The sequence below is a fragment of the Dermacentor albipictus genome, chromosome 8, assembly GCF_038994185.2.
Source record: "Dermacentor albipictus isolate Rhodes 1998 colony chromosome 8, USDA_Dalb.pri_finalv2, whole genome shotgun sequence".
Lineage (NCBI taxonomy): Eukaryota > Metazoa > Arthropoda > Arachnida > Ixodida > Ixodidae > Dermacentor > Dermacentor albipictus.
The window spans coordinates 20,241,676-20,256,621 of record NC_091828.1 but is presented as its reverse complement, the minus strand read 5'-3'; the positions used below and the strand labels follow the sequence as shown (position 1 = coordinate 20,256,621).

The following is a 14,946-nucleotide window of genomic DNA, read 5'->3' as shown; positions in this document are numbered from 1 at the left end:
CACAAGTACATTTCGAGCACGACAATGAGCACCCTCTAGCAGCCGACAATCGCTGCTTATAAGCACTCCGTTCCACGTCATTGTTCGACGTCATCGCAGACTACACGCCTTTTTGGAGGAGGAGGGCTCACACACACGTCCCGCACAGGTTTCAGTGTTCTCTCGAGGGCCGACGACCATTGCAGTGCAGTAGTCGTGGTATCCATTGTCCTGCGTCCCCGTAGTTAGGGGGTCACGCCCGAACTCAGCCAGCGCACCTAAATTCCAGAGCTGCCGTAGTCCCCAGTTCTCCAAAGGAAGTTCACGGTTGGTTAGCGCTGTCCTCGCTGGTTCTCTGAAGGGCACCACCACCCCGGATCGATCGACGCACGTGCAGCAGGCTGGAATAGTTTCAGGCCGATCCTAACAGCTCCTCCATGGCCCGGAAAATCTCGCCTGGCCAGTGCTGGCAACCGCTGGACAGGAAGAGAATGGCTGGCGAGCAAGACGATGGCTTCGCTCTCTGCAACCCCTGCGCACTTGGGATGCCTTCAACCATCTCACAACAACTGGCACAAATGAGTCAATCCCGGCAACACAATACCACTCAGCGTGCAAACGCCCAGAATCAGCTGTTAACCCACCAGGCTTCTTATCAAAATTTCAACGCAAGCCACTCAACTGGGAACCCAAAATTTTGCCCCAAAATTTTGTGCCGCTAAAGCGAGCGTTCATGTTCCCCGAGTTTAACCAGATCTGGCCGTCGTGCTGCACAAAAGCAAAGGTTTACGCAGAACTAAACCGAAGGCTCTCAACCACCAATACCCGAACATAAGCAGCCTAACTTCACGAACAGCCTGTTCTTACGCTATCGCAGTGGCGTACTTATCTCATGTATGGTTGCCACTGAACCGTCTGGCCAACTCCACAGGTACGAAATCAGAATTGCGCTAGCTTTGTGGTCTCTATTCTGAACGCGTACTTGTGTCTTACGTAAGCATTTCATCACGCTTACTCACATTTGTACCTTTAGTCCACACAGGACACATTCTTTAAACGAACAACCAAACTTGCGTAACTTACGCAAGGCAGAGGAACCTTTAAACAATTGTGTCTTCAAATAACTAGCTCTACGCACGCGTACTAGAGAAGACAGAATACGGCTGCCCTCAACACACACGAGCAACCCAGTCATAAACATTCTGCTTCCTTCCGTCCGCACAGGACACGCGCTAAGGGACCTAAGAGCTCTTAGTGCAAATCATGCACTTACTGAAAACCTACGCGATTAACCTTAGAAAATAAAAGAACACATAGAAAAAGAAGGTTAACTAAAACACACGCGCATTACAAGAGGCCTCTCAATGATAACCTTGACCATCAGGTTACTCATGCACACAAAAAAGAAAGCCTATCTACTCATTAATGAACACCTCGCGAAACTACATATTCGCATAATACACCTCTTTCAAAGCTCGGAGCTTCTCGAATGAAAGCACAAACAAAGCTCAAACCTTACACATTGAAAGAAATCCTAGCCTCAATTCACGAAAATTTTCAAATGCTCAAAAAAAATAAAAAAATAACACGTTTCCCTCCTACGGAAGCTCTCTTGGCCTCCCGTTCTAAACACTTACGACTGACTCAAAATTTTTGAGCCGTACTCGAGGCGGTCGCGGTTCAAAAGCTACTCTGGCTACCCAGGAACAAGAAAAGGACTGACACGCTATTAGCTCCTTCAAGACATTATAGTCTCCTGCCAATTTGTGTCCTGGCGCCCCTCTTTCATCACGAACTTGACTGACCACATCGCGACTCCCTACCACCTGGTCTGATCTTGCCACCTTGCGCTTCTTTCTACTACACGCTGAACTTCGAAAAGAACAACGGATCGGCAAGGAACATAACCCCCCCCCGTGCCCTTTGTCCGCGTCCGTGCAGAACATGCTTCTCAATCTCTTTTTGACTGGTGGCTCGAACATGTTTGAGGCGCCAACGTTGTCAACGACGACCGCACCTTTCTTCTCTTCATGCCTTGGGTTTTCGCGCCTCTCGCCCCTTTTGGCTGCGCTAGCTTATCTATGGCTTCCCGATTTTTACCGCGCTTCTTTCTACGGCGCTTTCTTTTTGAACTCGCTTTCATGTCACCTTCTGGCGCCTCGTGCTGGCCAGTACACATCTCGTCGGCCCGGATCGGTCTCTTACCCGCACAGTCTGAATGATTCCTAACTAAATCATCGCTCTCTTGGCTACCTAGACTGTCGGAGAGCTGCACCGATCCCTGAACAATGCAGTTGTTCTCTCTTGAGCTACGCAGCTCGCAATCCTGAGAGCTGCCCTCAAGTGCATCGTCCAGCTCGCACTTTATTTCGGCACGCAGATCTGGCTCAACATGGGTGCTCGTGTCCGTCGGGTCAACAGTACTCTGTACCTCGCTAACGGCCTCGATACCATGAGATGCGACACACACGCGTGGCAACTGTGCCAATTTGTTCACAGCTGGCCTAGCTATCTCTACAGTCCTCTGTTGGCACAGCACCTCTTCGCTCTCACTCTGGCCTTTAACGGCCTCTGTTGCCACTAAGGCATCGTTAGCTGCTAGCACTTCAAGTTCACCTATGAACGTGCTGCTAATCTCACAGGTACTACAATTTTCCTTGGCTTGTGACTGAAATCTGCTATCTACTTCCTCCTACTTTCGCTGCGTCCAGCCTACAGATTTCTCCAGCTGCTGTTGACTTTCCTCGATTAACTGCTCAAAACCTTCAATCTCTTTGTTCAATGCATCAATGTACTGCCTCGTTACTTGTGTTAGGCCTTCTTCCTGCGAAATACTTTTTAGTTCGTGCCTAGCTTTTACCTGTTCTTGCTTGAATTCTTCCTGTTCTTGCCTAATTGCTTCCTGTTCCCGTTTTTTGCTTAGAATTCGGTTACCTATATGTTCAATGAATTTCACATCATTCTCACTTTCAAGAATTGTCTTACGAATTTCTGTTTCCGTCAAGTGCTCCTCTACGTCTACCTCGATCTCCTCACACAACCGCAATAGGTGACACAACCGCAGCGGCGGACAGTGGAACTGCATCGTTACAGCACCCTGGCGTGGGCACGGAGGGTTACTTTGACGATGGGCGATGGCACCGAACGTCCTCGCTTCTGGCTGAGGCTGCGGCGATTGAGGTACTCCGAGTGATTGTTGTAGTTCCTCGCACACGACATCGGCAATCAAAGCCACTTGAGGCTGTGATGGAGGGAACAGCTTCTGAAGCCCCTCCCGCATGACAGCTCTGATAGTTTCACGCAGGTCGTCAGTGGCCAGCGATTGCACTCCGGCATAGTTTGTCGAGTTTGTGCGGTGTTTGAATTGCCAGTTCCACATTTCCAGTGTCTTCTCGATGCTGGTGGCCTTGCGAAGAAACTCATCAACCGTCTTCGGTGGCCTTCGTATGATTCCGGTGAAAAGTTCCTCCTTCAAACCACACATGAGTAGGCTAACTTTCTTCTCCTCGGACATTTTCGGATCGGCGTGGCAGAATAGACGGCTCATCTCCTCCAGCAATGGTCTCATTGGGCAGCTGCACTCGGGTTTCTAGTAGAGCTTGGGCTCGCTTTTTGTGTACGACGCTTGTGAATGTCAGCAGGAAGCCGTTTAAGGTGGCGTCTCGATTCTCGAACCACATCCCAGCGATGGCTTCCAATGCGAAATAGACATGTCGCAGCTTGTCGTCGCTGTTCCGGCTGTTGAATGTGGCGATTCTTTCTTAAGTCTCCAGCCAAGTTTCTGGATCTTCAGTCAATGATTTATGGAAGGTCATTGGCTCCCTGGGTTGTTGTAGCACGATGGGGGATGCTGGGACTGCCATGGGCGTTGACTTGGTGACAATCTTCCTGGTCGTCTCAGGCAAAAGTGCGTGCTCTGGAGGCAGTCCTTGCAGCCTGCAGCTACCTCGCTGGTTCTTGGTGACGCTGGTGTTGTCGTATGCGTTCAGGCTTGGGTCACTGCTTTGTGGGGGTGTCCAGTAAATGAACGCAAAGTACCTCCACTAGATGTCACATAGTAGGGAAGATGAAGAAAGCAGCAAAATTTTTCTAGGCTGACGATAAAGTGAGAAAAAAATATTTTGAGTTGGTATATATGTAGTCTTCATTCATGAATAACAACAATCGAAAAGGAAATGAACTTATAAGTATTACAAATTTGATGCCTTGTTATACACATAGTTCAAGGCTTTGAAAGTGTGCACACCAGAATATTTCGAAAGACTCAAATGTTCCTGCTGTTACGCTATGGATGATCACATCCATAGCGTAATAGAACAGTGTAGGCGCGCACCCTCAAGAAAACTTTGTGGTTGTGTGCCCATCAAAAAAGGAAAACGTGTGCAATTAGTTTTCGCGAGTGTCCAAAAAGGAAAGCGACGGAAACGCATGCACGACTCCATCCATCCTATGCACACCCCCTGTGAGCTAATGAGCACTAAACGAGCGAGAGAGAGGCGGTCGCCCTTTGAGCGATTAGTAACGAGATAGCCATCAGTTTTGCAAGCGCAAGAAGACGAAACTGCCCATGGAACAAAACCCAAACTGCCGCCCGCCCACCCGCGTGCCAGTGCTCAAGCGGTAGTATATAGCCGCATGGGAGCAAACTAGCTCTAAAACAAAGCTTGCAATGAAAACCGAGAGACAGAGGCGCGCGAAAAAAATTCCCTGTATTCCCACATAGTGGCAGCACATAACAGAAAAGAAAAAGCTAGGAAATTGGCGCGCTTTTTAATGGTAGAGATGGCGCCAGCATTGACCATTTTGGACTTGTTCCTGGAGCCGTGTATTTACGTCATTGACTTTTAATGGTTTAAGGACATCATAACAGGCGATGAGACATGGGTTTATGGCTATGATGTTGAAACGAAAGTGGTCATCGCAGTGGGTTGCCAAAGGTTCTCCTTGTCCAAAAAATACACACATGAGTCAGTAAAAAATTAAGGTGATGTTGGTTGTGTATTTTGACTGCAAAGGCATTGTCCATCAGGAATTAGTGCCACATGTTCAGACAGTAAATAAAGAAGTTTATCAGGAAATCCTAGCATTTTTGAGAGATTCTGTGCACAGTAAGAGGCCTGAATTGTGGGAAAATCGGGCTTGGATGTTGCACCATGACAATGCCCCGACTCACGCGTATCTTCTTGTCCGCAGCTACTTAGGGAAACACCACACTCCTGTTGTGTCCCACCCACCATGTTCTGTGGACCTAGCCCCAGCAGCTTACGAAAAGGGCTTACGAAAAGGGTTCTACTCAAATTGAGGACGACGCAACGAGCTATGGAAAGAAGAATGATAGGTGTAACGTTAAGGGATAAGAAAAGAGCAGATTGGGTAAGGGAACAAACACGAGTTAATGACATCTTAGTTGAAATCAAGAAAAAGAAATGGGCATGGGCAGGACATGTAATGAGGAGGGAAGATAACCGATGGTCATTAAGGGTTACGGACTGGATCCCAAGGGAAGGGAAGCGTAGCAGGGGGCGGCAGAAAGTTAGGTGGGCGGATGAGATTAAGAAGTTTGCAGGCACGGCATGGCCACAATTAGTACATGGCCGGGGTTGTTGGAGAAATATAGGAGAGGCCTTTGCCCTGCAGTGGGCGTAACCAGGCTGATGATGATGATGAAACTGAAATAAACTTAAATGAAAGTATGCGCTGAAATCAAAGGCAGATGAGGTCTACAGTTGCAGTGCACAATCCTAAAAAAGAAAGAAAGAGTTTTGAGACCACGCAGAGTTTAATGCACCGAGCAAACAAGGGCAGAGATGTTGCTTAAACTGGTGCAGAAAGAAAGGGGATAAGCAAATAACTTCACTTGCAATGTCATGCAATATACATTCTTGGAATGCTTTGCTGGAGTTATATTATTTATTGCATGAACATCTGTCCCGGCGCTAGGTGCACGGTGCTGCAGAGTGGGACTAAACTTGGCGTGCGTTGTGGCAAATGATACAGTTGTCACCACCCTGCACAAAGCGGCATGTCAAAACGACATTGAGGCACCCTAGACACCTACGTCGCTGGCTTAGTGTTTGCTACATAAGAATTTTGGTAATGGCCACTGCAATCTGAAGATCGCAAAGTGTAAAACAGATGCCTTGTAGTACACATTGATGTGCACTCTGTTCTTTCTAAAATTTTGTGGCAGATGGTCTATTTTATACTCAAAGAAATGTTTGCACCCTTTTATTTATTTATTATTTATTTACAGATATTGCCCTCTTACATGTGCAAGACATTGCAGGAGTAGGTGCATAAATCTTGAAAACAAAAAAAGAGTAGCAAACATAATTGGGCAGTTGAATAACAAGTTGATCAAGAGGCCATTCATGCAAGGACGCTTCAAGGTTATTCCAAAGTTCAGTGTTGTAGGGGAAGAAGGAAAACCGAAAACAATGCTAGTGCCAATTTTGTCCCCCTCAAAAATATTCGTCACCTATCTCGTGTGACTATCCTTTCTTTAAAACTGCACCCAGTACTTCCAGGCCCAATGAAATGCACAGTGTCAGTGTGACAGCATTCTTGACAGGGGAGTAATGTGTGCAGAGTTTTCAAGAAAAGAAATGCAAGCAAGCGAGATGATGGTTACTGTTCGTGGACAGGAACACTGCAGTGGGTGGAAACGTTTTGAAAGTGTTGTCCCAAGTCCCATTGTGGCATCTGTCATTACTTGAGCATAGCTTGATGGGGTTGATTGGTAGGGTTGATTGGTGAGCCAGTCCACCTATTAAAATATCTTGCTGGCGCTTTGCCCCAGGCTGACTGGACAAGGCCAGAACCCGAAAGTGGAGGGCAAGCGACCGACAGCAGTGGTCCGATCCCATACCTTCGTTGCGGCCGCTCCAGCTGACACATGTCACACGGCTGGAGCGGCACCCTCAGGTAAGATACGTTGGCAAGGCTGCTGCCAGAGAGCCCTTGGGTCAGAAGGGAAGTAATGCATTAGACTGCCGAGTGATAACTCCTGAGCAGTTTGTGTGCATTGAACTGGATGTCAGGTGCATGAAATGGAGACAAAAACATGCCTGCCAACCTGTGAACTTTAAGGTTCCTTAAAAAAAAGAAAACATGGACAGTAACAAAAGGGCGGGGGAGGTGACAGCAAACATTCTATTAAAAGGTCCCTAAAACACTTTTAATCAGAGTAGAAAAATGCATTTGAAGTTAAAGTAGAATATTTTAGAAATAATTTGCAGACGGAAACTAATTTGGCATGTTCAGCAGAAGCTGGAGTTACTGGCAATCAAAGTTTGGCTTTGATTCCCGTTGCAGTGCTCCCATTCCTCCTTCAGTGCCTCACACTGCGAAGCCTATCGGGGCTTGCCCACAAAGCCCCGCCAGCTGAGCACCACTGTGGCCTGCAGTTCAAATTTGATTTTAGATGTTGATGTACACACCGCTATTTCTGATTTTGGTGCCCATGACACGCCAGACAAACAACAAAGGAGGTGTTGGCCAAATGTGGTTGTCCTTGGTGAGCCGCAGTGCGCTCAGCGAACGGGCTCCTTGCGATACCCCGTGGCGGTCACGGGATCTATGCTATGCGTTGGACTGCAGCCGCATGCAACTGTAGTCCGTATGCCTAGCGTTTGCTTTGTGCATGATGGGGCTGGAGTGTGCACTCACGTTCATGTGCTGCAGTCTGGCAGTGATGCGTGGTGTGAACTGGCTTTGTCCTGCACCGGCGTTACCGAAGGATAGTAGCCACTTTCAAGTTGTACATTTTGAAGCGCTGTCAGTAACTTGCTACAAAGAGATGTCTGCCGAGGTGTCAAGTTAGGAGTGGCCAGGAGTGAGCGAATGCTGACCTGACTAAGTTTCGTGTGGTTCGAGGCTAGTTCGAGTGTTCAAAAGTAATTGAAATTAGCGAGACCCAATGTCTATGATGCCAATAAGCAGGGTGGCCAAAGTTGAATTCCTTCGTGGGCGGCCGCAGTTGAGCACGAGCAGGCGATAGTCTGCTTCTTCTGGAAATGCGTAATTCGTATTAAAATTTGAAAGCAGATTTTCACTTTAGCCGATTTATTAAACTGCGTTAATACCGTATTTACTCGCATAATGATCGCACTCGCGTAATGATCGCACCCCTAAATTTTGTCGTCAAAATTCCATTTTTTTTTTATTCCCCGCGTAATGATCGCACCCCGAACTTGCCGCAGTGATATGTCGTGTGCTAAGTCTAGCTAATAATGATCGCGCTTACCATCTGTCGAATGCTACGCGAACGACTCTTCAAGACAAGCCAAGCGGCCTGCACGCACCAAACATTCTTAAGTAGATGCCTCATTTCATTACTTTCATCACTTTCCGCACATCTATGTCAAAATGAGGTACAACCAAACTTGCCTTTATTATGGGCTGGCTTTATAATGGTTGATCTCAACAAAAACAATAAAGGCGCATTTCGATTCTTTTCATCTGCTTCTGCACTCGTGAGCACGCAACAAATCGTGAGCGGCAATGATAGTAGCCACGTTTACTCTGATACGTTAAAAGTGCACCCTATTCATACGCCGACGCTTGTAACACAGCTAAGATATTCGCCCACCCTTAGCGGAAACGTGCCGTATTAGGATAGTAGTGAAGACAGATGTCGCAGTTTCCGCAGTTTCCGCAGCACGTCATCCATGCATTTCTATGTCACTGGCAGCTAAGCGCGCCCACCTGTTTCTGTCCCCTCAAAGTGGACATGGCTACGTTACTGCCGCAAACTTGCCGATATTAACGATATTATTCATCACTGATACGGAAGAAACTGTTTCAATACACGTAATGTACTCACGAGAAGAAAAAAAAATCGCGTTTGGCGCGCTCGGCTTGCTCCGCCGGCCGCCATTTTTGTTTTGGTGTCCCGCACCCGCAATCTCGCATCCCGCAGCAAACGCGGGGCGAAAAAAAAATTTTTTTTTCGCGGTAAATTTAACCCGCGTAATGATCGCACCCCTGAATTTGCGTCAATTTTTCTGACAAAAAAAGTGCGATCATTATGCGAGTAAATACGGTAAATGTGTGCCGTAACAGTAGTAAGCAGCGGGTTGATCCAAACACTTCTTTTGTTTCGTGTCAGCTATCGGCCAATAGCAGCCATCCATGGGAACCTTGCACGTGACTACATATGCAAGCCGCTAGCACCTTCGAAGTGGGTCACTTGAAGAAAGAGTGTTTTGAGACATACCTGACTTCATGCTCTGCTTGTCAGCACCGTCTGCCGCACTTGACTAAAATTTGGCCGACACGTTCACTGCAGCGTATGCTATCCGCAAACTACGTTTTCTTCCACCAGGCCCGAAGATCAATTTTTATAGTTTGCCTCGAGCATATGCTTTTTTACATACATTATTATAGATGATTTACCTTTAGACGCAGTACGCGAGCCACAGCGAACTTGGAACAGCGGAGACTGACAAGCAACACCACGTTTTTAGATCACAGAGGCTTTTTTTTGTGACTTTGCTGTTGCCCATATGGCCTGCTTCGGGACCTTGTCCAAATAAACTTGCTCAAAGCAAGTGCCTCTGTGGAATGTGGCATCTAGTGCTGTTACAAAAGAACAACACGGGTAGCATACAATTTCTTTCTTGTATGCATTCTTTTCTTTTTGTAGCTGTGTTGTAGAACAGAATCGTCTTTTATAAATCTTGATGCAATATTAATAAAATTTTAGAACAAGCCAAGATTAATAAATTTTATGCAACAAATCGGCTGAGGTGGCAGGTATGCAACATGCATCTTTTTCGCCTAATATGCTGGCTCTGGCAGATCTGCACTGAAATTTCTGACTCCAGTGGCATTTTCTGGTGCATCTTTTTACGATAGTCATGCTTTGATAAATCAAACGTGGTTATTGAATTATCAGGTATAACAAAGTAAATATAAAATATTTCTCATTGATATCAGCAATGTAACGAATATTGCATATAACTAAGATATTTTATGTCATATGTCAGTTCATTAACCGAGGTTCCTATGTACCCTGTTTATTTGCCTCGTTCATTTGGAATAAACTAACATTGTACATACCGTGTGCAGCAATGCCTCCTCGAAATGTGGAATTTCTCAACATAGTACTGATGGCACAGCCTTCGGCTTTGTGAAGAGATGTGGCTTGCCACATTTTACCTTAAAGAGGACAGATGGCACCATCGTTGATTGTATAAAATGATCACTATTGTTTACAAAAGGTCCTGAATGTGCCTCTTGCATTTTTAATACTATACTTTGTCGCTTGCAGCTAGTTGATAGTTAGCCCAGCGTCGTGCCATATTGTGCTGTCTTTCAATGTGGCCTAGGGCACTGTGCTGCAGAGATTGAGGTTGCTGGTTCCGTGCTGGCCGCTGTGGCCATATTTTGATATGGGAAAAATGCAAAAATGCTTGAGTACTTATTTAGGAGCACACTAAAGTACCAACCTCGGGGAGTAAAAATTATATCCGTAGTCTCCTACCACGATATGCCTCATAATTAGTTTTGGTATGTGAAACCCTAGAGTTGAATCGAATTTTTGGCTTTTCATTTTAATTTGTTGTTGCCTTTTTTTTCTCTCTGTCTCTGCAGGGACCACTCGCAAGATCTGTCGTCTACCAATGTACAAAGTCTGATGTTGAGTTGTCTTGATCATCCGCAGCCAGTTATTTTTTCAGCTGCAGTGATATTTTCTCTTTGCTACGCCTTGCCAAATGTGCCTTTCAGTTGTTTGATGGCCAGGGGTTTGCAGCCAGGCTGCAAAGTTGAATAGAGGACCAAAGAGTGCTCGCATGGCAGATCTTTGATCATCGGGACCAGTCAATCATGTGGCAGATACTTTTAGCCTCACGCAGTAAATAGCTCTTCAATGTGATCATGAAAATTTGCCTGTTTTATATCATTCAAGTGTTATGACTGATTTCTGAGCCTTCTGCATGTTGAGTAGTCTGTTATAGCCTTATGTGTGTTCATTAGAGATGTTTAATGTTCTAGTATTCCGGTAATTGCAGGCGTTCTGGGCATTTTGCCGGATGTGTGGAGGCGTAGAAGTGAGTGAGTTGAGTGGTGCAGCCACCTTTTGCCACAGAGCTCAACTAGAGAGAAAGAGCTTGCAGTAACTAAGCATGTTCTTTTGGGCTGCTGGTTTAAATTTTCACATTGGCATTATTGTGTCATGATTTGCTGCTGCCAGAAGTTTATACCTGCAGCAAAGTAGAACACACTTGGTTGGTGCATTAGATCTGTGTTTGTCTGGTTTAGCTGTATGCCACTAGGTAGAACCACCTGTCCAGCCGATCACAACTGTGCCTCCTGCCCATCTGGTGAAATGCCCAATCCACCTGCATTTACCGGAATACCGAGTAAGCTAAAACTATCTGTTCTTTTTCTTCACGCTCACTTTTTTGAAGCTTTCTACTGAATAAAAATTTCAGACTGAAACTTCATGTGGCTGACTTTTTGTATTGAACCATGCGTAAAGAAAACTGCTGCCTTCATTCGCCTCACAAAATGTGGTTGCTTGGTAAAACCGATGTAATAAAGACATATTATATAGCATTATCGCTCATATCTTTGCAACTGTACTAGCCACGCACTTTGGTATTGATATGTAGAGGAAAGAAGTCGCTACTAGACTACGCATGTAGCATGCACAGATGTCACCATTGTCTTGTCACACATGATGCAATCGGAGCTAAATTTAGCCTCGTACACATCATTCAATATGTTTGTTCACCTGAGCAGGAATAGTCGCATTCTAGAGAGCTCTCTATGCTATAGTAGTAGTGGATGAACACCTCAAGCTGGTGTTCATCCTGCTGGCCCGCAACTGTATGAACGGGTCCAGCTCAGGAACGCTGCAGGAACTTGATGTACACGCCTTCAAAGTGCAATTTCTTAGGTGGTGTATCCTAAGCCATTAAAATAATTTGCAATGTGAATGCAATGTATACTTGTAGGTGATTAAATTACGGTACTCGTAAAAAAATTTATTGAGTGCGAGAAAACATGACACAGTAGTTTGTTTCCCCACCAAGCTTAAGTGCAGCAAGAACATTTCTGGCTGAAATATGAGCTTCACAAATAAATTTGGTAAAGTACTGGTCCAGAAGACGAAAGGAGCACGTGCCGTTCACATTAGGAGCTATGCTGACCTTAACTGTAGAGTCTAGACAATATAATCACTGTTATGTTACTTTGCGAAAATAACTTAGATGACCAATCACCGTTAGCTGCCAAATGACCTTAAGAGGAAGCTTTAGCTCGGGCCCAACTCCGACTTGGCCTATTCAAATACATGTAAAACGTAAAAACGTTTTTCGGAGATAACCCCTGAACCGATTTTAATAAAATTTGTTGCATTTGAGAGAGAAAGTTAAATTTTAGTGACTGTTGGTAGCGGAATTTCGATTTAGGTCCTGAATTTCGTTAGAGATTTTCAAAAATATGAAAAATATAAAAGCACGAAGTTTACAAATTCATAGCTCTGCATCAAAAACAGATGTCACGGTTCTGTAAACGGCGTCGATTAGAACATTCAAAGCGGACAAATTCTATATGTCATTTTATATCTTATGTAAATTTTTACGTTGGTTACAAGGGTTCAGCAAGAGGTGTATTTCCATATTACTAAATTGTTTTATATTTATATGTAACATATCAATTTCGTCCGCTTTAGATGTACTATTAGATGCAATTCACAGAATTGTATTATCATTTTACGTTGAACTGCAGAGTTCTAAACTTCATAATCTCGTTTATTGAAAATTTTCGATTTTTGACAATTTTTAATAAAAGCTGGCGACCTAAATAAAAGATTTGAAACCTGCAATCACTAGATTTTAAGTTTTTCTTTTAACTGCAACAAACCTCGTCAAATTTGGTGCAGTGGTTGCCGAGAAAAATGAATTCTCCTTTTGCATGCATTTATTTATTTATTTCACGTACTTTCAAGGCCCGAAGGCATTACGTCACAGAAAGGAGTGGAGTCAAAACAACAAGTAATGCAGTAAAAATACAAACAAAAAGTATTAACAAAAAATATTAACAAAACGCATTCTGAACGGCGGTCTTGAGGTTAGTAGGGTCGGTGATGAGTGTGATTGAGGCGGGAAGGCGATTCCAGTGCGTGCTTGTGCTGGGGATGAATGAGTCACTGTACCGGTTTGTATGGCACAATGGCACCCTGATTTTAAGGCTGTGGTCAGTGCGGGCCGAAATATAAGATAAGCATTTAGATAGGAGCACCCGAGCTAAAGCTTCCTCTTAACGATCTTGTATGTCGGCTACCTCCTAATTCATGTAGATGCGTGCACCTTAATGCGAGGTTGATTAGAAATAAGCTATCATACCTAGAAGGTTTTTCACTGAATTTTAATTCCAATACTCCACCATAATGCTGACTGAAACTTGGAGCACTAATGAATGCTACGTCTTATGCTGTCCAATTACAAGACATTTTATTTAAATCGCATGCACAGCCATGATGGGGGTGTTGCTTTGTTGGTTTGCAAGAATGTTGAATGTTAGCTGTTGGATTATTTTACCCAGACAACCTCTGATTATGAAATGCTTTGTGTGCGTGCAAGCAATAACGTGTTTTCAGTTTGTTATCGACCACCAAATGGCGGTATTGCAACGTTTCTTGATTTTTATGATCAATTCCTTTCATTTATGGCAGAAAATAAATATACTATAATTGCTGGGGAAATTGCACTTGAATGCGAGTCAGTCCTAGATCTTTTTATTACAAATTTGTCTGAGATGAATATTAGGTCAGGTGTTTTGTCATGTTGTATCGGTGACCATCTTCCAATATTTTTATGTGTGGAGCTATTGACACAAGGTACAGCGAAGTCTCGAATAATTAGGTTTCAGTTATTTAAACCTGTGGTGTACAGTGCATTTCGTAGCAGTCCATTGCAGGCAGATTGAAGCGATATAAGGAAATCTCTAGATGCAAACAATGCTTACGATAAATTTATTGCAAGTTTCAAACGATTATATCATTTAAAAAATAAAGAGTGCAGATTAAATTGTAAAACACGAAAACCATGGATAACGCCTGAGATGCGTCATCAAATGAAAACAAGAGATAAACTTTACCAAACATGCCTACATACTCATTTACCGGAAGCCTTCAAGTGTTATCACAACAAACTTACAAAATGTTTGTGATCCCCGAGAACTCACTATCAATCCACATATCTTGAAGTTCCTGGCAATCATTCTGACGTACTGTGGTCTAGATTAAACACACTCCTTCATCGTGGCCACTTTACCTCCCCTGTTTCAAAACTATAAGTAAACAGTATAAATATGGATGGATCAGATTTGACTGACACATTTAATAATTTTTTCACTGATATGATAATGACGGGAACCTCAGCTGATGCGTGCGAATACAAAAGTGTTCACAATTCTCAATCATTCTACTTTTGTCCTGCCACCGCCCACAAAGTCTTATCAACAATAAAAAGTATAAAATGTAGTTCCAGTTGTGATATATCACCGAAATTCAAATACATCCTGTCAAAGACATGTCTGATGTTATCGCGCCGATTTTAGCAGATATCTATAACATTTAACTAACTCTGTTTTCCCTTTAAGTATGCAAATAGCAAAAGTGACCATGCTTTACAAAAAAGATGACCGAAAGAACTTTGGCAATTATAGATCGGTGTCTATCTTGCCTGTGTTCTCAAAGGCCTTCGAAAAAATTCTGCACACTCGATTTTCAAATTTAGTGGATAAATAAAATTTATTTACGCCTAACCAATTAGATTTTCGGAAAATAAATCAGTTGAACTGGCGCTGCTGGAGCAAGCAGAGTATATTCTCAAACAATTTGAAAATAAGGCGCTCGTTCTTGGCATTTTTGTTGATTTTTGAAAGGCCTTTGATTTAGTAAACCATAAAATATTGGTAATGAAATTGCATTGCTACGGAATTCGTGGACAAGAC

At 44.1% G+C, this 14,946-nt stretch overlaps 1 protein-coding gene across 3 annotated transcripts in view; it reads left to right on the top strand.

The window, feature by feature from the left end:
- LOC135919594 (mucin-2-like) overlaps positions 1–11,424 on the top strand; it is a 117,940-nt gene extending 106,516 nt beyond the window's left edge. For all 3 annotated transcript variants that reach the window (XM_065453510.1, XM_065453512.1, XM_065453511.1), the window contains exons 13-14: positions 6,779–6,903; positions 10,576–11,424. In XM_065453510.1, the coding sequence (XP_065309582.1) occupies positions 6,779–6,903; positions 10,576–10,619 (169 nt within the window). In that variant the 3' untranslated portion in view covers positions 10,620–11,424. The remainder of the gene's footprint in view (positions 1–6,778; positions 6,904–10,575) is intronic.
- Positions 11,425–14,946: the final 3,522 nt, after the last annotated feature.